Here is a 25,870-nt window from a genome sequence, read left to right on the forward strand (position 1 = left end):
ACTCCATGGTAACCTCCAGCTAGCAAGCCTTAAATAACAATGTCAATTTGAAGCATATAGCATCTTTATTCGGTTCACCTGCTAACGTCCATGGTGCGTTCAAGCTTTCCATATCGGCCATTATTTATGGCTTTGTTGAAAGGCCAATCCCATGTTTTTCGGTTAGCATACTTTTGTCTTTGCTTTGCATTGCTTGTGGGCGAGAATAACAACTGGTCAATGAAGGTCAATGCGATGCCTTTTGTTTTACTCCTGGGTAAGTGAGTTCACGGATATCATCAAAATTGCCAATGCTGGCTTTCATGTCTTGTTTCAGAGCTACATACATATGGTGTGAGTATGTGTTGAGCTTGATGTGAAAATCGGGTAATATATCATTATTGATTGCATCCATATTTCCTTCTTTTGTTCTTTAATATGTGTGTGCTTTTTGTTCGTATACACTCCACGATATGGTCAATATTCTCTTGAACATGTGTATTTAGGCATGGATAAGATAATACACAATACCATGTACATGCTTGTATAAGCACAGCGAATGTTCTTGAGCGTTGATAATAAAGTAATTTTTGTTGTACTAATTGGCAGAAAACGGAAATGAAGATATACTGCATGTAGGCAACGAACCAATATAACCTTGACACAATATCAAAAAAAAGAAGTAAAAACGTGTTAAGTTCGGCCGTGCCGAACTTTGGATACCCACCACCATGGATATATTAATCATCGTATTTTATTATAACTCCACTACCAAATCCATAGTTATATCTAAATAAGGGGCTGATATGGATCATATTTAAATCAGGTCCAGAGAACTCTTATACAAATGACAGTTTCTGCGAAATCAGACAATAAATCCACTTTTATGGAATTAAGATCCTAAATTGGAAAATAGGTCTATATGATAGATATATATTTATATAGTCTGATCTGCATTATATTTGAATCGGATGGCGTGAGACTTAACAAGTAAGAGCATGCTAAGTTTGGCCGGGCCGAATTTTATATACACTCCAAAATTGATCGCATTTCTCGAGTTCTATGCGCAGTATCTCTTTTTAGACAAACAAAGAATATCGAATGAGAACTGTTATGCTATTGGATTTATATCAAGTTATAGTCCGATTCGGACCATAAATGAATGCTGAACACTGTAGAAGTCATTGTGTAATATTTCAGTTCATTCGGATAAGAATTGTGCCTTTTAGAGTCTCAAGAAGCAAAATCGGGAGATATGGGAGCTGTATCAAGCTATTGATCGATTCAGACCATATTAGACATGTATGTAGAAAGTCACGAGAGAAGCCAAATCGGATGAGAATCGCGACCTCTAGAGGCTCAAGAAGTCAAGATCCCAAATCGGTTTACATGCCAGCTATATCAGGCTACATATCGATTTGCGCAATACTTAGCACAATTATTGGAAGTCATAACAAAACACCTCACGCAAAATTGCAGCCAAATCGGATGAGAATTGCGCGCTCTATTGGCTCAAGAAGTCAATATCCAAGATCGGTTTATATGATAGCTATACCAGATTATGAACCGATTTCAATCATACTTAGCACAGTTGTTGGAAGTGATACCAAAACACTACGTTCAAAATTTCCGTCAAATCGGATGAGAATTGCGCCCTCTAGAGGCTCAAGAAGTAAAGACCCCAGATCGGTTTATATGGCAGCGATATCGAAACGTGAACCGATTTGAACCGTACTTAGCGCAGTTGTTGGAAGTGATACCAAAACACTACCTGCCACATTTCAGTCAAATCGGATGAGAATTGCGCCCTCTAGAGGCTCAAGAAGTCAAGACCCAAGATCGATTTATATGGCAGGAATATCAAAACGTGGACCGATATAGCCCATTTACAATCTCAACCGACCTACACTATTAAAAAGTATTTGTGCAAAATACTAGCAAAATTTCGCTAGCTTTACTCCTTCGAAAGTTAGAGTGCTTTCGACAGACGAACGAACAGACGGACTGACATGGCTCGATCGACTTAAAATGACATGACGATCAAGAATATATGTACTTTATGGGGTCTCAGGCGCATATTTCGAGGTGTTACAAACAGAATGACGAAATTGGTATACCCCCATCCTATGGTGGAAGGTATAAAAACAACTCACTATTTCAAATTTCAGCGACACCGGATTATAAATTCGGCTTTTATGGGCTTTAGACCCCTTATCGGCAGATCGGTCTATATGGAAGCTATATCTAAATACAGTCCGATCTGAACTATATTTGGGTTGGATATTGAGAGGCCAAAAACTACTCACTGTTTCAAATTTCAACGAAATTGGATAATGCATGCAGCTCCTATAGGCTTCAGACCCTTAACCGGCAGTTCCCCAGCTATATCTAAATATAGTCTGATCTGAACCATATTTGGGTCGGATGTCGGGAAGCTTAAAATAGTTCACAGCTACAGATTTCGGCGAAATTGGGAAATAAATTAAGATTTTATGGGGTTTAGACCCATTATCGGCAGATGGGTTTATATGGCACTTAATCTATATATAGTCCAATTTGAAAGCAAGTTTGGATCGGATATCAGAAGGCTTACAACAACTCACTTTATCATATTTCACCGAAATCGGGTAATAAGTAAAGTTTCTATGGGCTTCAGACCCTGTATCGGCAGATGGTTCTATATGGCAGCTATAACTAAATATAGACCGATCAAAACCATATTTGGATCGGAAGTCGAGAGGCTTTAAAGAACTCACTGTTTCATATTGCAGTGAAATCGGATAGTAAATTGTACTTTTATGGGCAGATTGGTCTGAATAGCAGCTATATCCACATATGGTGCGATTTGGCCCGTTCAATAACATAATCTGCGTACAGCAAAAAGACGTATCTGTGCCAAATTTCAGCTCAATATATCAGTTTTTGAAGGCTGTAGAATGATTACAACAAACGGACCGACACATGGACATCGTCAAATCGTCTTAGAATTTTACGACGATCCGAAATATATTGTATATGGACAAGTTTGGAAAAAATTTGAATTTTGCCATATAGGACAATCCCCCGATGTAGGGTCATAAGCCTATAGCTTCTGAAGTCAACAAAAAATTTCGTTGTGTTGCAAACGAATTGAAAAATTTAATTACTGTTCAGAGGAAAATCTTGTTTTGGATATAAGAAATGAACGCTCTATGATGTACATCAGATAATTATGAGTTCTTCATGTCCTTTTTCCTTTTGTGCATGCTGCTGCTGTTGTACACAGCATTGTAAATATTTAGTCAATATGAGAGGAAAAACTCATTATTTATTTACAATGTTTGCACTGGATGTTGTTATCTGGCTGAAGCTTTTAAGGTCACACAGATTGTGATTGCCAAGTCGGGACATAGCCACAGTAGTAAAGCTTATTAATATTTGGTTCTTGTCAATGTCAAGCATAATTTAATTTCGCATGGAAGCTAGGCAAGTGATTCAATTTGAAATTGAATGGATTTCGTAAAATTGAAAATGAACCACTATACCCCCCGCACAGATTGCCATGGTGATGACGCCGATGATGATGTTTCCCCGGCGATGATTATAACTTTTTATGGAATAGATGTCGCAAATATTGAGCACAATATCATACTCATAGTGGGATGAACAGGATAAGGTTTTAGGAGAGTGAAAATTGACGAATAGGGACGGGGGCTGGCTTTGTGATATACCCACATTTGTTGATGTTGATTATAATTAAAATTACAAAACGAAAAAGAAGAATCTTATTAATGTAAACGACATTATGTTGATGATGATGATGATGATGGAAGAACTAAAGGAAACCCCAACTGGTAGCAGCTTAGTGGCAAACTAGAGGAAACGGATGTGAGTGCAAACAACGTATTATGTTGTAATTAAAAATGCTAAGGCGATAAAAAAAATCATTCAACCATGAGATATAAGCGGATAAGAATGGAAAGAGAGAAGTTAATAGGTCCTTAAGTTAGGCCGCGTCGAACAAGATATGCCAATCATTATGATTCGCTTGATATACTTATAAAAGGTAACAAAAGGCACAATTGGGCCAAAACAACTAACAATGGAAAAATATATTAAATCTGATAAGAAATGAGATTTCTACTTTGCTATAGGAAAAATATAGAAACACTGACAAAACTGTGGGCGACTAGTGCGCTCCATTGCACCCATCATAAAATAGGCCTTATCATTCAATCAATGCTGCTCCTGAATATAAATGACTTTGACAAGTTTGAAATATCTCTGGATTTTACATTTCATCAAAATCGAATGGAAAATAACAGCACAAAGACATTTTAGAGGTTACTCGCTTTGTTTTGTTAGCCTATTGTGTGATTTCAAATAACAGGTAAAGGTCAGATAAAAATATGCTCTATATACAGCGGTCAAAAAAAGTATTCATCATTAGCAAAATTGATAATAAATTCACTTATTTTGGGTAATTGAAGAAAATTTAAAGTAAACAAATAATGCAGTTTTATGCAATAGTTTATTTTTCGTAATATGTTTTAAAATAAATTCAAAAAATAAATTTAATTAGCGCAAAAAATGCAATTTTATATAATAACACCAAAAACAGAACAAAAAAAGTATTCATCATTGATGTGCTATCATCAATGTCAAATTCAAATATTATTTGGGAATCCCCCTTTTCTGTTTTATTTAGTAAAGGAGGCTTTGCCCTTGACAGCAAATATTTAATTTCATTGAAAATATAGTTTTTGTCAAAATGGGTCGTAAGCAAAACGAGGTTTCTGATGAGGTAAAAGTTTTGATAATAAAACACCACAGGAATGGTTTAACTCAAAAAACTATCAGTGAAATATTAAATAGACCACGATCTACTATACAATCCATCATCAGAAAGTGGACAGAAACGAAAACTGTTGACAATAAACCAAGATCTGGTCGACCAAAAGCACTTTCAGTTGGAGCTGTGCGTTGGCTAGTGCGGTAAGTTCAGAAAACTCCGAAGACAAATGCGACCATTCTTCGTAAAAACACTATGGAATATTTAGGGAAGGAAGTTACTACACAAACAATTCGAAATACACTCAAAAGGCATAGTTACAGAGGAAGAACTGCACGTAAGAAGCCCTTTATAAATAAAATAAACCGAGTGAAAAGGCTAAACTTCGCAAAAATGTATGTAAAACAGCCCGAATCATTTTGGAAAACAGTCATTTTTGCAGACGAGAGCAAGTTTAATCTTTTTGGGTGCGATGGAAAGGTCATAGTGTACAGAAAACCAAATACAGAGCTTGAAGAACGAAACACAGTTGCTACTGTAAAACATGGTGGAGGTGGTTTAATGGTTTGGGGGTGTATGGCGGCTTCAGGAGCGGGAAATCTTGAAATTATTAATGGAGTAATGGATCATAAGTATTACATTGACATTTTAAAGAGGAATTTAAAAGATAGTGCTGTAAAACTTGGGCTTGGTAATAACTTTCAATATTATCAAGATAATGACCCCAAACATTCTGCTTTAAAAACCAAGATGTGGATGCTGTATAACTGCCCCAAAGTCATTAAAACTCCTCCTCAAAGTCCCGACTTGAACCCAATTGAACATCTTTGGGAACATCTCGAACGCAAATTGAGAACGCGCAATTTTTCGAGCAAGAGTCAAATGCAACAGGTGATAATGGAGGAATGGACTAATATAGACCAAAATATAACCGCTAAATTAGTCCAATCGATGTCAAACCGTTTAAAAGAAGTTATAAGACGCGGTGGTCGAATAACAAAGTATTAATTTTTTTAAATTATGTTATTTATTTTTTTGTTTTTTTGCAATGATGAATACTTTTTTTGTTTAATTTTTTGTGTTCAGCTGTAAAATGGCCCTTTTTGTTCCAATAAATACTATTTTTTTCTTTAAAAACAATGAAATTGTGTACATATATATCACACAAGTTCTACTGCATCAATAGTTTAATATGTTTTTATTCCAATTGTCTTTTGTAGACTTATTAAAAAAAAACATTGAATGATGAATACTTTTTTTGACCGCTGTATAGGGATTTAAATCAGTGTGTGGCAAAATGAATATATTTCTCATAATCGTGTTAAGAAGACTAATAAAACTAAATGAGCTTTTTGTGGGCCCAATACATCAAATCGCGAGAATGTCCCCCCCCCACCATTAAGAAGTGAGAGACCACATTGATAATGTTGTAATTGATAGAAGGTATTTATCTAGCGTGTAAGATGATCTGAGGAGCGAAGAAAGATTCGGATCAACAGCATGATGCAGAAAAGCTTCGTACCCGTCCAAGCGTAGCAAGAAGCATACGATCTGTATTGCACAGAAACTGGACGTCGAAAAGCTCCTAACGCAACAGATGACAATGGCATACTCCCAATTGTTTGATGAAAGCATTCCTTGTCCCGAAGATATAGCGGCGCATAAGCAACCATTGTCCACCACATGGAAAATGCCGTGAAATTCATAGTTTGGGCTTCAAACACCAACCACCCCCCTTGGTACAGTAGCTAATGCCGAGATGAAGCAAACACAAACGAGTAAAAAGGCATCAAGTTCGGTCGGGCCGAACTTTGGATCATATTTTATTCAGGTCCCGATAACTCATATAGAAGTAACATTTTCAGACAATAAATCTAAACCGGAAGATCGTAAGACGAATGAAGGTTGCTGGGAGAAAGCAAACAACGGTAAATAGATAAAAATTGCTAAGCTATATCGGGTTATGAACCGATTCGGTACATACCTGGCTTGGTTATTGGAGACCATGGCAGATGCTATTGTGCAAAATTTCAAATAGATCGGATATTATTATAGGGTATCTATATCAAGTTGCTTTATATGGGAGCTATATCAGGTTATTGACCAATTCAGACTATACTTTGTACGCAAACATAATAAAAAACGTCACTGTGTAAAATTTCAGCTAAATCTGATAAGTATTACGCCTTCTAAAGACTTAAGAGGTAAAATAGCAGATCGGTTGATATGGGAGCGATATCAGGTTCATATTTGGCATATTTGAGTCAAAAGGACCAAAGGTCCAAAGCGGATAACAACTTCGCTCTGTAGAGGCTCAAAAAGTACAATCGGGATCGATTTATATGGGAGCTATATCTTACTATGAACCGGTATGGTCCAATTACGAAATGGAAAGTCGTAAGTGTGAACGAATTGTCCGGAAATTTCACGAACGAATCAAACAACAAACCGATGGCTTTGGTGCAGGCACACCCTTCTGCAGCGACAAAGAAGAAAATCTGGTAACTGATGCAGGTAGTGTGCTTGAGATATGGAAATAACATTTTTTACAGCTATTAGCGTCCGACGATGGCGGCGAAGAGAATACCGCAGAACCAATTGTAAATTCGTATAAAGTGTTTACCTCCTAGTCAGAATGAGGTCCAAGTGGCTGTGACTCGACTGAAGATCATCAAGGCAACAACAGCCGATGGGTTACCATATAAACTTTTTGGGACCGGAAATGATTGGATGATTAGGCCATCAGCGCGTCTACGTAACCTGCCTAGAAGAACGCATAACCAATAATTTGAAACTCAACACATTATGCCCCGAACACAAGGATAGATACCAGGCAATATGTGACAACTACACAGGAATCAGTCTCCTTCGGTTCGTAAATAAGATACTATCGAACGTGCTGTGTGAAAGATTAAATGCAAAAGTCAATGATATAATTGGACCGTATCATTGCAACTTAAGACATGGTAAATAGACAATAGACGAGATATTCACACTGAGTCAAAACCGGAATATGTCGACAACATTTTCGTCGTCGACATATTTTCGTGAATTACAAGGCCGCTTTCGAGAGCCCTATATGTTTAAAGGTATTTCAAGCAATGTCTGAGTTTAGTATCCATGGAAAATTGGTAAGAAAAGAACCTCTCCGAACCGTTCAATACCAAATATGGATTCAGACAGATAGACGGTTTATCGTGTAATATCTTTATTATCCTGCTAGAGAAGATTAAACGCGATGTGAGAAGTAAAACAGTGCTAAGTTGAGCCTGGCCGAATCTTGGGAACCCATCACCATTGATTCTGCTAAAAATTTATACAAAATATACTAAGTTGTAGGGCATAATTTTATTCTACATACCAAACTTCTGCCAAACCACCAAAAATTAAAGCATCTAGGAACCGAACAAGGATGATCGAGAGACCGGTTTACATGGGAGCTATATCAGGTTATAGACCTATTTTGGCCATACATAGCACAGTTGTTGGAAACCATAACAAAATACTACATGCAAAATTTCAGCCAAATCAGACAAAAATAGCGGCTTGTAAGGGCTCAACAAGTCGAATCGGGCGATTGGTTTATATGGGAGCTTTATAAGGTTATAAACCGATTTGGACCGTACTTGACATAGTTATTGAAAGTCCTAAAAGAACACCACGTGCGAAATTTCAGCCTAATCGGGTAAAACTTGCGGCTTACAGCGGCTCAAGAAGTAAAATCGGGAGATCGGTTTATATGGGATTTATATCAGGTTATAGACCGATTTAGACTGTATTTGGCACAGTTGTTGGAAGTAAAAATAGAACACTATGTGCAAACCTTCAGCCAAATCGGATGAAAATTGGGGCTTCCAGGGGCCTAAGAAGTCAAATCGAGAGACCGGTTTATATGAGAGCTATACCAGGTTATTGACCCGGCACCACACAGACTGGAACATTGAGGTCCGATCTGTGTGGTGTTCATAGCTGTCATGAAAAGCTAAGCTGCGAGCTACCGGGGCGTTCTAAGGTTGTGGATAGTGGAATGCTCCATATGGGGTAGCTGCTACGGCAGTCGCGAACAATCAGCGGTATCGAGACGCCGGGCGGCACCGGCTCTTGGACAAATACTGAGTGCATATGATGCTCAATATGACAAGGCGAGTTATTGGCTCCTTTAAATAACCAATGGCCACCTTGTTCCCTCAGCGATCGATTCTTTAGACCAGAACGAGCTTGCTCACCTGCAGGAGCTTGAAGAGGATCGCTACCTCCACATGAAAATGTGGCTACAACAACAACAATAACTTAGACCTGTTTAGACTGTACTTGGCACAGTTATTGAAAGAACACTATGTGCAAAATTTCAGCAAATTCGGATGAAAATTGAGGCTTTCAGGGCCTCAAGAAGTCAAATCGGGAAATCGGTTTATTTGTGAGCTATATCAGGTCATAGACCGACTTAGACCATACTGGGTGCAATTGTTGGAAGCCATAACAAAACACTACATGCTCAATTTGAACCAAATCGGGCGAAAATTGCGGCTTCCAGGTGCTCAAGCAGTCAAATGGGGAGATCGGTTTATATGGAAGCTATATCTTAATCTGAACCGATATGGCCCATTTGCAATCCCCAACTACGTACATGGATATTAAGTATCTATGCAAAATTTCAAGTGACTAGCTTTACGCTTTCGACCTCTGTCGTGATTTCGATAGACGGACGGACGGACATGACTAGAGCGATTCAGAACGACGAGAAGATCAAGAATCTATATTCTTTATGGGGTCATAGACGAATATTTCGAGGTTTTACAAACGGAATGACTAGATAAGTATACCCCCATCCTATGGTGGTGGGTATAAAAGGGTATGGTGCACCAGTAGAGAAGATTAAACGGGATGTGAATAGAATTGGTGCATTAGTGCACAACAATTTAATCCCGATATAATTGTTACAAAATAATTCAGTACCCAAGATTCGGCCCGGTCGAAATTAGCTCGTTTTTACATGTTCGAAATAAAATATGGAAGCTAAATCGTAAATAAAATTGTCGTAAATGTCATCACCATGTTTTCGAAAGAAAATAAGACGATGTTGTCAATGTCAGACTTCGATAAGTGACTCAAATACCTCTTTTTAAATTCGTTAACCAGGCAAGATTGAAATGTCAACAAAATAGCCAAGTAATTTCTCAGATCTTAAGATTTTTAATGTTTTTTTAAACTTTTTTCTTACATTGATGAAATCCCACAAGATAGAAATTTGTCTTCACCACAAAATTAACAAAAATTTCGGTGATCCCCAATGAGAGAGAATTTAACGAATCGTTTGTAAACCCAATAGTTAAAAGTAAAACTTATTACAAGAAAAATTAAAAATAAACTTACCGAACATAGCGTAATTCATATTATCAGGAATTCCTAAAATGGGAAAAAATAGTAATAAATTATTGTAATTACAAGGTAAAATATCTTCAATATAAAATATGAAATAAAGTGAATTCTCTAAGCATAAAACGTCTTCTTTCGTGCGTTGGTAAATCAGCAAGTTTCAAGCGGTTATAGCATGGAAGAAGAACTTCAGCCGTATTTCATGATACGCCTCTAAGCGTAAAAAGAAGAAATTGTATCTGGACTGATTGAATCCTATCTGTATAGCACTAGTAGAATGGCTTCCAAAATAAAACAAAAGCTTGGTCACAAAAGGATCGTTAAACTTCTGGGACCACCGTTTGATAAAACCCAACATCGACCTCGCCTTATATGATGTACGGGTAAATGTGCAAATTAAAACAAAATCTACCGTCCAAAATAACACCAAGATCAGTTAAGGAATCCACGTTATCCAAGTGCTAAGAACCTATGTAATAGTCACTTGGAACAGGCCTAGTTCTGAAAATAGGTAACTTCTGGCACTTCTACGATTAAGTGCCACCCGATTAACGCTGCATCACTCCACCAGAGAGTGCTGATCGATTAGCAAGCACAACATCTGGAGAATCCATTTACAAAACAGTTTCGCATCAACTGCGAATACTAAAATCGTTGAAGACGTAATAACTGATGGAAGATGATTCAAGTCACAGTAGCAGATGATTCAATCAAGAACGAACAGCAATGGATCTTAATGGCTGTACCGTGGAGCATCGGAATAAGCAGCTATATCCTAGGAAAGAATATCATTAAACTAAACTCTCTGTCGACGGTCTTATAAACAAGAATTTAACCAATTCGAAAGAACTGAAGGGCATTTGGGACGATCATGTCAATATTGGACCCAAATGATAGGTATTGGGTTGCCCAAAAAGTAATTGCGGATTTTTTAAAAGAAAGTAAATGCATTTTTAATAATACTTAGAATGAACTTTAATCAAATATACTTTTTTACACTTTTTTTCTAAAGCAAGCTAAGGGTAACAGCTGATAACTGACAGAAGAAAGAATGCAATTACAGAGTCACAAGCTGTGAAAAAATTTGTCAACGCCGACTATATGAAAAATCCGCAATTACTTTTTGGGCAACCCAATATTTGGGAATAGACTTCGGATATGATTTTAAAAATGAGGTCCAAGAAATTGACACCTCCAACCCCCTAGAGCAGTCTCCAACTCGTAATATTAACTGATCATGATTATATTGCGTTCAAATGAAAGGTATATGAAAGTAGATTATGAATATGAAACTAAAATTTGCGTCTAAGTACCTGGCTGGTGCTCTAACCAATGAAACCCCCTTACCCAAATTAATTAACTGACCAATCATGGCATTCATGTGGTGACCAAGTGATGTATCTTTTAAGTAGACTGCGAACCTAATATAAATACAAACCAACACAATCTGAAATTTTTACAGATTGTGCAAGTTGGTTGGTAAGATAGACCCTTCCCTAAAAGCCGCGGTGTCCAACATACCCCCAAACACACAAACAAACAGGAAATACTTACCGAACATGGCAATATAGGGATATGGCGGGCTCTCAAACTCTTGGCACCAGAACTGGATATCAAATCCGTGTTCTACTTTTAAATACCTTTCTTTTGCGTCCCATATTGCCAAGATCTATAAGTATGTCCGGCACTTGATCCTGAAAATAGATATCAGTTTCGTGCTCTACTTTAAAATACCTTTCATTTGAGTCCTATATTGTATGAGCGGTCTGTATGTCTGTTTTTAAAGGTTTTTGGAGAATGGCGGCCCCTAGGCACTTAAGTCCCATTTTGTCATGATTGTCGAACATGCCCATACTTGGATACTTGGTCCCATTTTTAAACCCACCATCATAGGATGGGGGTATACAATTCTAGTTATTCCGTTTGTAACACCTCGAAATATTCGACGAAGACCCCATAAAGTATATATATTCATGATCGACTCGATTGGGCCATATCGGTTAAAATTTAAACATAGCTTCCATGTAAACCAATCTCCCGATTTGATTTTTTGAGCCTTTGAAAGCTACAAATTTGTACCATTTGGCTGAAAATTAGCACGAAATGCACTGTTAAGAAATCCAACATCTGTGCTAAGTATGCTCCGATTCGGTCTATAACCTAATATAGCTACCATATAAACCGATATGCCGACTTGAGTTCTTGAGCCTTTACATGCCGCAATTTTCTTCCAATAACTGTGCCTAATACAACTCCCACATAAACCGATCTCCCGATTTGAATTCTTGAGCGCCTACAAGACGCAATTTTTATCCGGTTTGGCTGAAATTTTGCATTAAGTGTTCTGTTATTAATTCCAATAATTGTGATTGGAACTGTTCAAAACGGTCTTTAACTTAATGTAGCTCCCATATAAACCGATCTCCCGATTTTAATTCTTGAGTCCTTACAAGCCGCAATTTTTGTACGATTTGGCTGAATTTTTGCATGTGGTGTTTGGTTATGACTTCCAACATCTCTGCCTAATACGGTCCAAATCAGTCTTTAACCCGATATAGCTCCCGTGCAAACCGGTCTCTCGATCATCCTTGTTCGACTCCTAGAAGCTTTAAATTTTGTTTGGTTCCTAGAAGCTTTTTTTTGCTGGTTTGATAGAAGTTTGGTATATAGAATAAAATTATGCCCCTCATAAAAATTTATTTTGTATACATTTTGGGCAGTATCCATGGTGGTGGGTTCCCAAGATTCGGCACGACCGATCGTAGCATGCTTTTACTTGTTTGGGATATTAATACTAGCGTTATAATAAAATTTTGATAATAAATATATCAATGGTGGAGGGTATCAAATGTGTTTTTACTTCTTAACCAGATGAATGTGGTACAATGAATTGTGTTAGACCCTAACATAGCCTCCTTGAATATGGTGGAGATCCGACTAAATTTAGATTTAGCTGCTATAGGTTCATAAATGATGCATTTTTCACTGTATTATGACGAAAGGTTTTTTAATATTTATATCCGAGGTGGTGGGTATCCAATGCTCGGCCCGGCCAAACTTAATCCCTTTTTACTTGTTTTTTTTTTTAAGAAAACGATATCCCAATTTCGCGCCACTCTTTGCAGTATATCAATCGGTATGTAGCAAATGGGATCGCGAATATTGTTCTTTAGGTGTGCTATGGTCCGTGGTTGATAAGCTGATAAAAAGAAATCGCACAGACTCAAAGCTTAAGAACGTGCCGTCCATTGGAGAACGTCTCAGAGAGAGATGAGACGGTCGGGGAAACGTTGTGGGATTGATTAGTGTAGGAGAGCATTCATAAATTGAATTAAAAATTGCCAAGTCCTTATTGGAATTAAGACAATTGCGATGGTGGTGCATGGATTAAAATACATTAAAGAAATAAAACTTGTTTAAATAGCCACGGAAGCACAAGAATTTCATCCTATTACTTAAAAAGGTAATGCTTATGAGAGATGACACTCATTATATAACTTAATCATCATCGAAAATTTCAATTAAGAATTCTTACAACACCATATAGGCATTTCTGTTTTGATAACTCCTACAATTCTCATTCTCATACGTATTTAACATTATATGCGTCACAACGAAAAGAAAAATGTTTTTCCTCTGGGCTTTTTATGTTTTTGTTGATGTTTTTGTTGGTATAGTAAACCAACCTCAGTGCTGATGAATTGAATTATTGTCAAGTGTGTAAAATTCAATTGGCTTATGCGAATTTCATTAGGCCAAGTTCTTTTGTTGACTTTGACTTGAGGCGGAAAACGTTCATTTTCATGATATATTTCATTGTAATCGTATATCCTGAGTGCGTAGCGGATTTCTACGAAATATATAATTTGTAATTATGGCTTGCTTTTATACAATCGGATATCGTCCGTATCGTGCTTTCATGTCGAAAAATATTGTCAACTGAAAATAAATATGAATTTATTAAAGTTAGATGGAAAAAGATTTTAAAACCACTTACCAGATGAAGTGGGTTTAAAGCGTTCCATGCCAAAAGTAACAAGTAAGAGCGTACTTAGTTCGGCCGGGCCGAGTCTTGGGAACCCACCGCCATAGCTACTGCTAAAAATGTATGATAAACAAATTTAGTTGAAGGGCATAATTTTATTGTACATACCAAACTTCTATCAAACCAGCAAAAATTAAAGCCTCTAGGAACCGAAAAAAAAAAGATTCTAGGAACCGAACAAGGATGATCGAGAGACCGGTTTACATGGGAGCTATATAAGGTTATAGACTGATTTGGACGGTATTTAACAAAGTTGTTGGAGTTCGTAACATAACAACATATGGAAAATTTCAGCCAAATAGTACACAAAGAAATCAAATTGAGATATCGGTTAATATGGGATCTACATCATGTTTGGACCGTACTTAACACAGTTGTTGGATGTCATAACAGAACGCTATATGCAAAATTTCAGCCAAATCGGACAAAAATTGAGGCTTCCAGACGCTAAAGGATTCAAAACGGGATATCGGTTCATATGGGAGCTATATCAGGTTATATACCGATTTGGACCGTGTTTAGCACAATTGTTGGGAGCCTAAACGGAACACTGCATGTAAAATTTCAACCAAATTGGATAAAATTCCGCATTCAAGGGCTTCAAGAAGACAAATCGAGAGGCTCAAGAAGCAAAATCGGGAGATCGGTTTATATGGGAGCTAAATCAGGTATAGACCGACTTGACCGCACTTGACAAAGTTGTTGCAGCTTCCAGGGGCTCAGGAAGTCAAATCGGGAGATCGGTTTATATGGGAGCTATATCAGGTTAAATAACGATTTGAACCGTATTTGGTACAGTTGTTGGAAGTCATACCAGAACACTACCTGCAAAACTTCAGCCAAATTGGACAACGATTGCGGCTTCCAGGGGCTCAGGAAGTCAAATCGGGAGATCGGTTTATATGGGAGCTATATCAGGTTATAGACCGATTTAGACCGTACTTGGCACACTTGTTGGAAGAAATAACAGAACAATTTTTGTAAAATTTCAGCCAAATCGGATCGATTCCAGGGCCTCAAGTAGTCAAAACGGGAGACCGGTTTTATGGGAGCTTTATCTAAATCTGAACCAATATGGCCCATTTGCAATCCCCAACGACCTACATCAATATTAAGTATCTGTGTAAAATTTCAAGCAACTAGCTTGCGACCGCTATCGTAATTTCGACAGGACGCACATGGCTAGTTTGACTCAGAATCTCGAGACCATCAAAAATATTTATACTTTACGGGGTCTTCGATCGGTACTTCGAGGTGTTACAAACGGAATGACTAAATTAGTATATATATTAGTGGTGGGTATAAAAGAAGTTAGCCGGACTGAATCTCATATACCCTTTACCATGGATCGCATTTGTCGAGTTCTTTTCCCGGTATCTCTTTTTAGGCAAATAGAGGGTAATGGATAGGAATTGCTGGAGCTATTCCAAGCTATGGTCCGATTCGGACCATACATGTTCTGAATGTTGAAGACCGTAGTAGAAGTCATTATGTTAAATTTCAGCCAATTCTAATAAGAATTGCGCCCTTTAGGGGCTCAAGGAGTAAAATAGGGAGATCGGTTTATATGGGAGCTGTATCAGGCCATAATTGACAGGTCATGAGAAAAGCCGTTGTACAAAATTTCAGCTAAATCGGATAATAAAGGGCTGCCCAAAAAGTAATTGCGGATTTTTTAAAAGAAAGTAAATGCATTTTTAATAAAACTTAGAATGAACTTTAATCAAATATACTTTTTTTACACTTTTTTTCTAAAGCAAGCTAAAAGTCACAGCTGATAACTGACAGAAGAAAGAATGCAATTACAGAGTCACAAGCTGTGAAAAAATTTGTCAACGTCGACTATATGAAAAATCCGCAATTACTTTTTGGGCAACCCATAAATGCGACCTCTAGAGGCTCAAGAAGTCAAGACCCTAGATCGGTTTATATGGCAGCTATATCAGGTTATGAACCAATTTAAAACATATTCAGCACAGTTGTTGAAAGTTATGAAAAAACACGTCATGGTAAATTTCAGCCAAATCGGATAAGAATTGCGTCCTCTAGTGGCACTAGAACACAAGATTCAAGATTTGTATTGTTTGTATGGCAGCTATATCAGGTTATGTACCGATTTGACCCATACTTATCACAGTTATTGGAAGCTACAATAAACCACCTCATGCAGAATTTCAGCCAAATCGTAAAAGAATAGCGACGTGTAGAGACTCAAGAAATCAAGATCCTAGATCGGTTTATATGACAGCTATATCAGGTTATGGACCAATTAAAAACATATTCGGCAAAGTTGTTGAAAGTCATAGTTAAATACTTTGTGCAAAATTTCAGCCTAATTGGATAGGAATTGCGTCCTCTAGAGGCTCAAGAAGTCAAGACCCCAGATCGGCTTTTATGACAGCTATATCAGAATATAGACCGATTTCAAGCACACTTATCACAGTTGTGGGAAGTCATAAGAAAACACATCATGCAAAATTTCAGCCTAATTGGATAGGAATTGCGCCTTCTAGAGGTTCAAGAAGTCAAGACCCCAGATCGGCTTTTATGACAGCTATATCAGGTTATGGACCGATTTCAACCAAACTTAGCACAGTTGATGGAAATCATAACAAAACACCTCGTTCAAAATTCCAGGCATATCGGATTAGAAGTGCGCCCTCTAGTCAAGATCCAAAATCGGTTTATATGGCAGCTATATCAAAACATGGACCGAAATGGTCCATTTACAATCTCAACCGTCCTACACTTATATGAAGTATTTGTGCAAAATTCCAATCTGCTAGCTTTACTCCTTTGAAAGTTAGCGTGCTTTCGACAGACGCATGGACGGACGGATATGGCTAGATCGACTTATAATGTCATGGCGATCAAGAATATATATACTTTATGGATTCTCCGACGAATATTTCGAGGAGTTACAAACGGAATGACTAGATTAGTATACCCCCATCCTATGGTAGTGGGCAAAAGACGGACTATTATTGTGTTAAAGAGTAGAAAAATAATCGAACTAAATAAAGTCTGAGAGTCCTGTGAGCTTATTTTGGTATATCATCATAACTGTTTCTGAGGCATCGACAAGTTTCAATAGAAGTATTGATAGCCCTTATATGATTGACAACGGAAAATTTTGACGAAAGCGAATAAAAAGTAAACACTCTGTTAAACAATTTTGTTTATGTCGTCAAATAGCTTCAAGGACTCAACGTAGTCTTCATCATCCAAAATATATCCTATTATGAGGTCATAACCCTTAGATCATACAAAAATATAATAAATATTTTTTTTCTTATTGAGTACATTTCAAAATATCCAATTGTCTGATTTTAGAGTGAATGACCTTCTTTAAGAATTTTCAGGCAAACAAAAAGCCACTTGCAACTCAGACATCTCGACGTTTCACAGTATGTACATTTATAATTTATTTCAAATTGAATTTTCCTTTTACTTTCTCAAATTTAGGTTACGAGGACAACCTTTGAAGTAGTCTCAGAGAATTAGCACACTAACATTTGAATAAAAGTACAATTTCGGCAATTTAAGTTGAGGGTTCCTTGCGGCATATTAGCCTACATTTACGTGCTTGGAGACCTGGATTTTAACTGATGCTTCTTTGTAAGGCAATTATCCTTAGACCTTTCAGAAGGCATGTGCGTTGTATGTGTTGCTACTTGAATAGGTGTGTCTGAGTATGGTTGCCCAGGTAGGGCTTCACAAAAGGTTCTTTTCTGACATTTTGTGCCCCTATTGCTGAATGAAGTGGATTTTGTTTTGATGCTCTTTTGTGTAATTGTGCAAATACTTTTAAGCCGTTCATTTTTCGCTCCAATTTACAAAAGGCCCATAGAATGGCTGTGGCGCCCATTGACACAATGACCTATATTAACTCATTTTTGCTAACATTGGCTAAGAGTCACAAGCCAGCACATACACACACACGCACGTGCACTAACATACACACCGTCGCTCATTTATGTTGAAGCCTACCCAGGGAAAACAACATTCAATTGTTGTTTGTTTGTCCTGTCAGATTGTCACTAAGTTTAGCCATTGTGTAGGGTGTTGAATGAGACATTTAAAGCTAAATTTAACTGAAGTGTAAAATTAATGTAAACAAAAACATCAGCAACAACAAACCTAAAGTGCCAGCGTGCCAACCCTATTGGGACCAACAACAACTGACAATTTGATACGAGCATCCATGCCAACCATGCCAACCATGAAGGTATGAAGACATGAATTGGTTAGAAAACGTTTTACCTAAACCTTTGCTAAGGATTGTTCCCTTTTACATTGAGGGAATTTGCATGAATTGAATTGTTATGGGGTGTGTAACTGTAGCCATAGTGGATGGGGAATATATTTTAAGTAAATAATAAAAGAAATGAGCACAGAGCCCGGATGGGAAGGAGCCAGCAACAAAATATTCACTAAGAAGTTGTCAGTGTGTATTATGTTGCACAAAAAAAAAAACCCCAAATATTAGAAAAGTTCGGCCCGGGCGAATCTTATTAACCATCCACCATGGATCGTATTTGTTGAAGACCATAGCAGAAGTCATTGGGTAATATTTCAATCCATTGGGATAATATTTGCGACTTATAGGGGCTCAAGAAAAACATAATCGGGAGATCGGTTTATATGGGAGATGTATCAGGCTGTAAATCGATTTAGACCATATTAGACACGTATGTTGAAGGTCATGGGAAGCCGTTGTACAAAATTTCTGCCAAATCGGATAAAAATTGCGCCCTCTAGTGGCTCAAGAAGTCAATGTACTGATGATCAGGTTATGTACTGATTTGAACCATACTTACCACAGTTCTTGAAAGTCATTACGAAACACTTTATACACAATCTCATCCAAATCGTAAAAGAATTGCGCCCTCTAGTGGCTCAAGAAGTCAAGATCCCAGATCGGTTTATATGGTCAAAACATAGACCGATATGGCCCATTTACAATCTCAACCGACCTACACTGACAATAAGTATTTGTGCAAAATTTTAAGCGCCTAGCTTTACTCCATCGAAAGTTAGCGTGCTTTAGTTAGACTGATGAACGGGCGGACATGGCTAGGTCGACTCTGAATATCGAGACGATCAAGAATTTATATACTTTATGGATTTTCAGACGAATTTTTCGAGGTGTTACAAATGAAATGACGAAATAGTATACACCCATCCTATGATGGAGGATATAAAAAAAACCCGACCTCCTGGGTCCGCTATATCCAAATAGTGATGGGGGGGGGGGGGGCATATTGAAGCATGGGGGCCATATTGAACGAGGTTGTCGAAAGGTGTAAAATAGCTCATTATGCCAAATTTCAGCAAAATCAGTAATAGAAGCTGCGTTTATAGGCCCATGCAAAATGTCAGCCAAATCAGAAAAGAATTGCGCCCTCTAGTGGCTCAAGAAGTCAAGATCCCAAATCGGTTTACGTGGTAGCTATATCAGTTTATGTACCGAATTAAACCATATTTAGCACAGTTGTTGGAAGTCATAAAAAACACATCATGCAAAATTTCAGCCAAATCGGATGAGAATTGCGCCCTCTAGCGGCTCAAGAAGTGTAGATCGCAGATGGGTTTATACCTGAGCTATATCAGGTTATGTACCGGTTTGAACCATACTTAGCACAGTTGTTGAAAGTCATAACAAACCGCATCATGCAAAATTTCAGCCAAATCGGATAAGAATTGCGCCCTCTAGTGGTTCAAGAAGTCAAGATCCAAGATCGGTTTATATGACAGCTATATCAAAACATAGACCGATATGGCCCATTTACAATCTCTACAGACCTATACTGATAATAAGTATATGTGCATAATTCTAAGCGCCTAGCCTTACTCCTTCGAAAGTTAGCGTGCTTTCGACAGAATGATGGACGGACGGACATGGCTAGGTCGACTTTGAATATCAATACTTTATGGGTTCTCATTCGAATATTTCGAGGTGCTACAAATGAAATGACGAAATTAGTATACACCCATCCTATGATGGAGAATATAAAAAACCCGACCTCCTGGGTAAATACATACATCAACCGCTATATTCAAATATTGATGGGGGCCATATTGAACGACGCTGTCGAAAGGTGTAAAACGGTGTAAAGTACAAACCGATGGGTACCATATAGGTCACGGATCTCGAGAAGACTTACAGCAACACATTGTGTCATGTTTTAGCAAAATGGGTTAAAAAATGCGCTTTTCATGGGCTCATGACCTTTCATCAGGAGATCGGCCAATATGGCAGCTACATCTAAATATGGAAATATCGGTGCCATATTGAACACAGATATCGAAGAGCCCAAAACACCTCACTGTGCCAGATTATAGCGAAATCGGGAGATCGGGAGATCGGTATATATGGCAACTATATATATCCAAATATGGACCGATCAGAAGTATATAGAGCACTGACGTCGAAAAGCCTTGCGCATGTCACTATGCCAAATTATAGCAAAGTAGGATAATAACAACGCCTGTCATGGGCCCAAGTCCATAAAACGGGAGATCGGTCTATATGGCAGCTATATTTAAATATAGCCCTATATCGAACATACTGGCTACGAATGTTGAGAAGCCTAATGATATAAATACAAATCGGTTGTTGCTATAATGGGCCTAAGACCTAAAATCCGCAGATCGGTATATATAAAGGCTATATCAAGATATAGTCCTATAAAGCCCATGTTCAAAATTAACCTGCCTATGGGACCATTAAAGTCACATTTATTATCCAATTTCGCTAAAATTTGGGACAGTGAGTTGTGCTAAGCCCTTCAACATCCATATTTAACGCTGATCAGATCGGCACAGATTTGGATATAGCTGCCATATATACCGATCTCTAGATTGAGGGTCGTGGGCCCAAAAAAGGCTCATTTACTCTCGGATTTCGCACAAATTGAGTAGGAATTGGGCTAACGGTAGGAACCGCTTAGTACAATTTTGGCATACTCATTCCAACATTCCGGACCGTATCTCACGAATAAATGTTTCAATGTTGTCATCCAATGTGTCAATTGAAGCAGGCTTGTTTGTATAGAAATGAGCTTTAACATAGCTCAAAATAGTTTAAAGGCGTTAAATCGCACGATCTAGGTGGCCAATTGACTGGTCCCGAGCGTGAAATAAAATGTTTACCTAACTCGCCGCTCGATAAGTCCATTGTTACGCTTGCTGTGTGGCAAGTTGCACTATTTTGTGGCAACCACATGTTATGCAAGTCAAGCTCTTGGATTTTTGGCATAAAAAAGTTGGATGTCATCTCACGGTAGCGGTCACAATTCACAGTAACGTTACGATTCGCATCATCTTTGAAGAAGTACGGTCCAATGATGCCATCAGCCCATGAACCGCACCAAACTGTGACTTTTTCTGGATGCATTGTTAGCTGTTGCAATGCTTCTGGCTGATTTTCTCTCCAAAATCGACAATTCTGCTTATTTAAGTACCCATTGAGCCCAAAATTAGCTTCGTTGTAAAACGGAAGAAGAGCGCGATGGACTTTTTAAAAGAGCACACATTTTGATAATAAAATTCAAGAAGTTGCAAGCGTTGTTCGTTTCTAACCAGTAAGGAAGGGCAAAAGTCGGGAGGTGCCGACTTTATAATACCCTACACCTACCATATAAGTACAATGTGGGAGCTATATCCAATTCTGAACCAATGTTGATGGACTTCGGAGGATGTTTTCGGATGGGTTATTAAACAATCCGTATCAAATTTTAAGCCAATATGTTCAAACAGTAATAACTAAGATTCACAAATAACAACATTATTGCAAATTACCTAAAATCTGACGAATATATATATGGGAGTTTTACCCAATTTTGAACCGATTTCGAGCAAACTTTTAGATATTGTGGTAGTCGTCGGGAAAAGCGTTGCGCGAAATTATGGCAAGATTGATCAAAAAATGTATTTGCAGTGGCTCTTGGAGTGGAAATCGGGCGATATACATATATGACAGCTATATCTAAATCGCAACCGATTTGTATGAAATTTACCAGTAATGTCAAGAGTAATAAGAAAATCCTTCCTGCCAAATTTCGAGAGAATCGGTTTACAAATAAGAACTTTATTGCAATATTTCTCAAAATCGGACGAACATATGGTCATATCTGCACCACATTTGATAATAATGTGTAGGGGTCTTCCAAATCCTACTGCTGCACATTTCGTAGCAATCAAATGAGAAATTCGATTTTTATGTACTAAGTACCTAATGGCCCAATCTGGTCCATGTTCCCCATATGGCCCAATCTGGAGGATATTCAACAAAAAGGTTTAGAGGGGAACCAAAACGCACTGTTTCAAATTTCATCAAAATCGGATGAAAAATGCTCCTTTCATGGGCTTCATATCGGGTCTATATGGCACCTATAACCGATCTGGACGATATTGAACAAAAAGGTGTAGAGGGGTACCAGAACTCGCTGTGTCAAATTTCATCGAAATAGGATAAAAATTGCTCCTTTTATAGGCTCATTACACTATATCAGGAGATCGGTCTATATGACAGCTATATCCAAATGTGGTCCAATCTGAACGATATTTAACAAAAAGGGGAAGAGGAACTCGCTGTGCAAAATTTCAGCGAAATAAAATGAAAAATGCTTCTTTTATAGGCTCATTACATTAAAGGCTCATTACATTATAGGCTCATTACTTTATATTATGAGATCATTTGGTCAGGTTTTTATACAAAGAATACGAATCATCAACAATTTTTGGAAAATGTTTTTATACCCAAGATATCTGAAAAAGTATAAAAACCCAAAGAAGGTATTTATTGAGTATTTACCCAATAAATACCCAAGCGTTGAGTATTTACCAGGTAGAAATCCATCTCTACCCATCGCCAATCTCTATCCATAAACTTACAGAAGGCAATACCAGAGATCTTTCATTCCTAGATTATGCAACTGGCAACAACTGTGCATCACACTTGACTTCAGGCACAAATTTGTATTGTTGCCTTGATTATCCCGCGAAGGTATGACCTCCTTCATGTCGTCTATTCTCTCCCCCTTCCGCATTTCACCGTATTCGGGTGGTGCACTGGAACGTCCCTTCATCATGCAGCACAGCATTTATGAGTTTTATCAGGACGCTATTGAATGTAGCACTTCTGGATCTGTTTTCACTTCAAGTATTTGACTTTGTCTGATATCGTAATTGTGGTGCTCAATAAATACAGAACTTTTTACTCAATAAGGGATCATTAATAAATGTATTTCATACCGCTTGAAAACAATATTCCAAAATTAATAAAGTAATACTTCCCCATTGAGTTTCATGTCATAATTTATATGCCTTTATTTGCTTAATAAGCGCATAGCAAAGAGGATAAGGAGAATTTACCAAATGAATAAAAACATCTTCACAGTGGCGGATAAAGACAGAGAGAGAAAGTTAAAGCTAAAGATGAAGCTTCTTATAGCAGCTTTTCTGTTGGAAATTTTAATCTTGGTTTATGCCTTCTTAACACATTTCAAGCAGAGTGGAGGCGAAGAGTATTTTGCCCGACCACACTCAGGTATAATGTATTCACAGGTGCTTCGTGTTGCGTGAAATTACATCAACGGCAATCTGTTGTAATGACAACAGGACGTAACACAAGCTTGAGGCGTCATTATAAATTCGGTCTCCATTATGTGCAATGGTTTCCCGTTGCGATATGGTTTGTCGAGCTTATGATTTATATTTCAATTTACATTATAAAATGTGGATAGGACGATACTAAGGAGGCAGGGCGGTTGGGAGGTTGGGTTGTAAGAAAATGACTGGAATATTGCTTCAATATTTTTCGAACAATCTTGAAACGTTTTTCATAACACCATGTGTGTTTGTGTCGGCAAAGAAATAATTTATTTAAGAGTTTCTCTTGAGTGTGTTATTGGTTAATTGCTTCTATGGTTGCGCAGGTAAATATCCAAATATTTACCATACACATATGCGATGGTACTAAGTGCGTACCAACCAAAAGCATACATTTGGAAATATTAAAATAATATAAACGCTAGAGTTTCGGGTTCGAGTATGCATTAAAAACACATGCATAAGAGTATTTCATAATCATTTCCCATAAATTTTCTATGAGTGGAGGATTAATCACTCAAAGTGTGTTTAAAGAGGCTTCCGTGGTTAAAGTTATACGCATTATACATTGAGACGGGTTGTTGTTGAAAATGTAAAGACTTAAATAATCGATGAATATCAATGAATTTTCTTCTTTAAACAAAATTTCTAAAAAATTTTCTCTCAAAACAAAATTTCTGTGAACTTTTTTCTCAAAACAAAATATCTATGAAATTTTCAAAAAATTCTATAAAATTTTTTTTAAGACAAAATTTTTATGAAATTTTCCTTAAGACAAAATTTTTATGAAATTTTCTCTTAAAACAAAATTTCAATGAAATTTTCTCTCAAAACAAAATTTTTATGAAATTATGTCTAAAACTAAAATTTTTATGAAATTTTCTCTAAAGACAAAATTTCCATGAAATTTTCTCTAAAGACAAAATTTCCATGAAATTTTCTCTAAAGACAAAATTTCCATGAAATTTTCTCTAAAGACAAAATTTCCATGAAATTTTCTCTAAAGACAAAATTTCCATGAAATTTTCTCTAAAGACAAAATTTCTATGAAATTTTCTCTAAAGACAAAATATTTGTGAAACTTTCTCTATATACGAAATTTCATAGAAATTTTATCTTTGAAGAAAATTTCAAAGAAATTTTGTTTTGAGAGAAAATTTTTTGGAAATTTCTATGAAATTTTTTTAAAGAAAAGATTTCTAAAGAAAAAATTTAATTTTTTTTGGGCTTCCTCAGTTTTGTCACAAAAATTATTTCATTTTGTTATTGTGGTTAACCAATTTAGACCAATGTATTTACATTTCTTGCTTCTATTTCAAAACAAAACAACAAAAACACTTTAAGAAGTCTCAGCACTTGTGGTGTGTTAAATGTGTAAAGGATGGGCTGCAGCCGCGATTTCGGTCTTACCAAGGCCTCATCAGACTGCTATGCCATCAAAAGATTACATTCTTCCACCTACTCAGTAATAAGTGAGTAGTGCAATGGTAGAAGCATGCCCTTTGAGTGAAACATTGAGTCTTTTTATTAAACATTTTCTTATAGTGCAGTAAGAAAAAAGTTTAAATCTAAAAGCCAACATCTCTTCAAAAAGACATCTAACATCAACAACACACACAAAACCAGTTTCGTTTTGAAATATAAGCACTGGCCAAAGATGGTTAATCCAACAACTAAATTGAATAATTTTTGTGGCCAAACTAAAGAAGCGCAAAAACGAATGTATACACGAATAGCACGAACAGCACATGCAACTATGCTCATATTGAAAAGTTATTCTATGGCAAGCGAAGTTTGTCTGAAAAACAAGTCCTTGGCTTTGAGTGTGTCGTTGATGTTAGATGTCTTTTTGAAGGGATGCTGGCTGTTAGATTTCAACTTTTCTCTTACTACGCTTGTTGAATAACAAGACCCAACATTTCATTCAAAAGGCATTCTTTTACACTTATTAGTGAGTAGATGGAAGGATGTAATCTTTTGGTGGCATCGCAATCTGATGAGGACCTGGCAGGGCCGAAATTGCGATTTTTTGCACCCCGCACCTTAAACATTTAACACACCACAAGTGCAAAGATTTCTTAAAG

General features: G+C 37.2%; 1 protein-coding gene across 2 annotated transcripts in view; it reads right to left on the reverse strand.

Moving 5' to 3' along the window:
• The window catches only part of LOC106083314 (uncharacterized), a 254,888-nt gene that overhangs the window by 49,759 nt on the left and 179,259 nt on the right, over positions 1-25,870 (reverse strand). For both annotated transcript variants that reach the window (XM_059361528.1, XM_059361527.1), the window contains one exon: positions 10,124-10,156. In XM_059361528.1, coding sequence (XP_059217511.1) covers positions 10,124-10,156 — 33 coding nt within the window. The remainder of the gene's footprint in view (positions 1-10,123; positions 10,157-25,870) is intronic.

The sequence above is a fragment of the Stomoxys calcitrans genome, chromosome 2 (assembly GCF_963082655.1).
Source record: "Stomoxys calcitrans chromosome 2, idStoCalc2.1, whole genome shotgun sequence".
NCBI lineage: Eukaryota > Metazoa > Arthropoda > Insecta > Diptera > Muscidae > Stomoxys > Stomoxys calcitrans.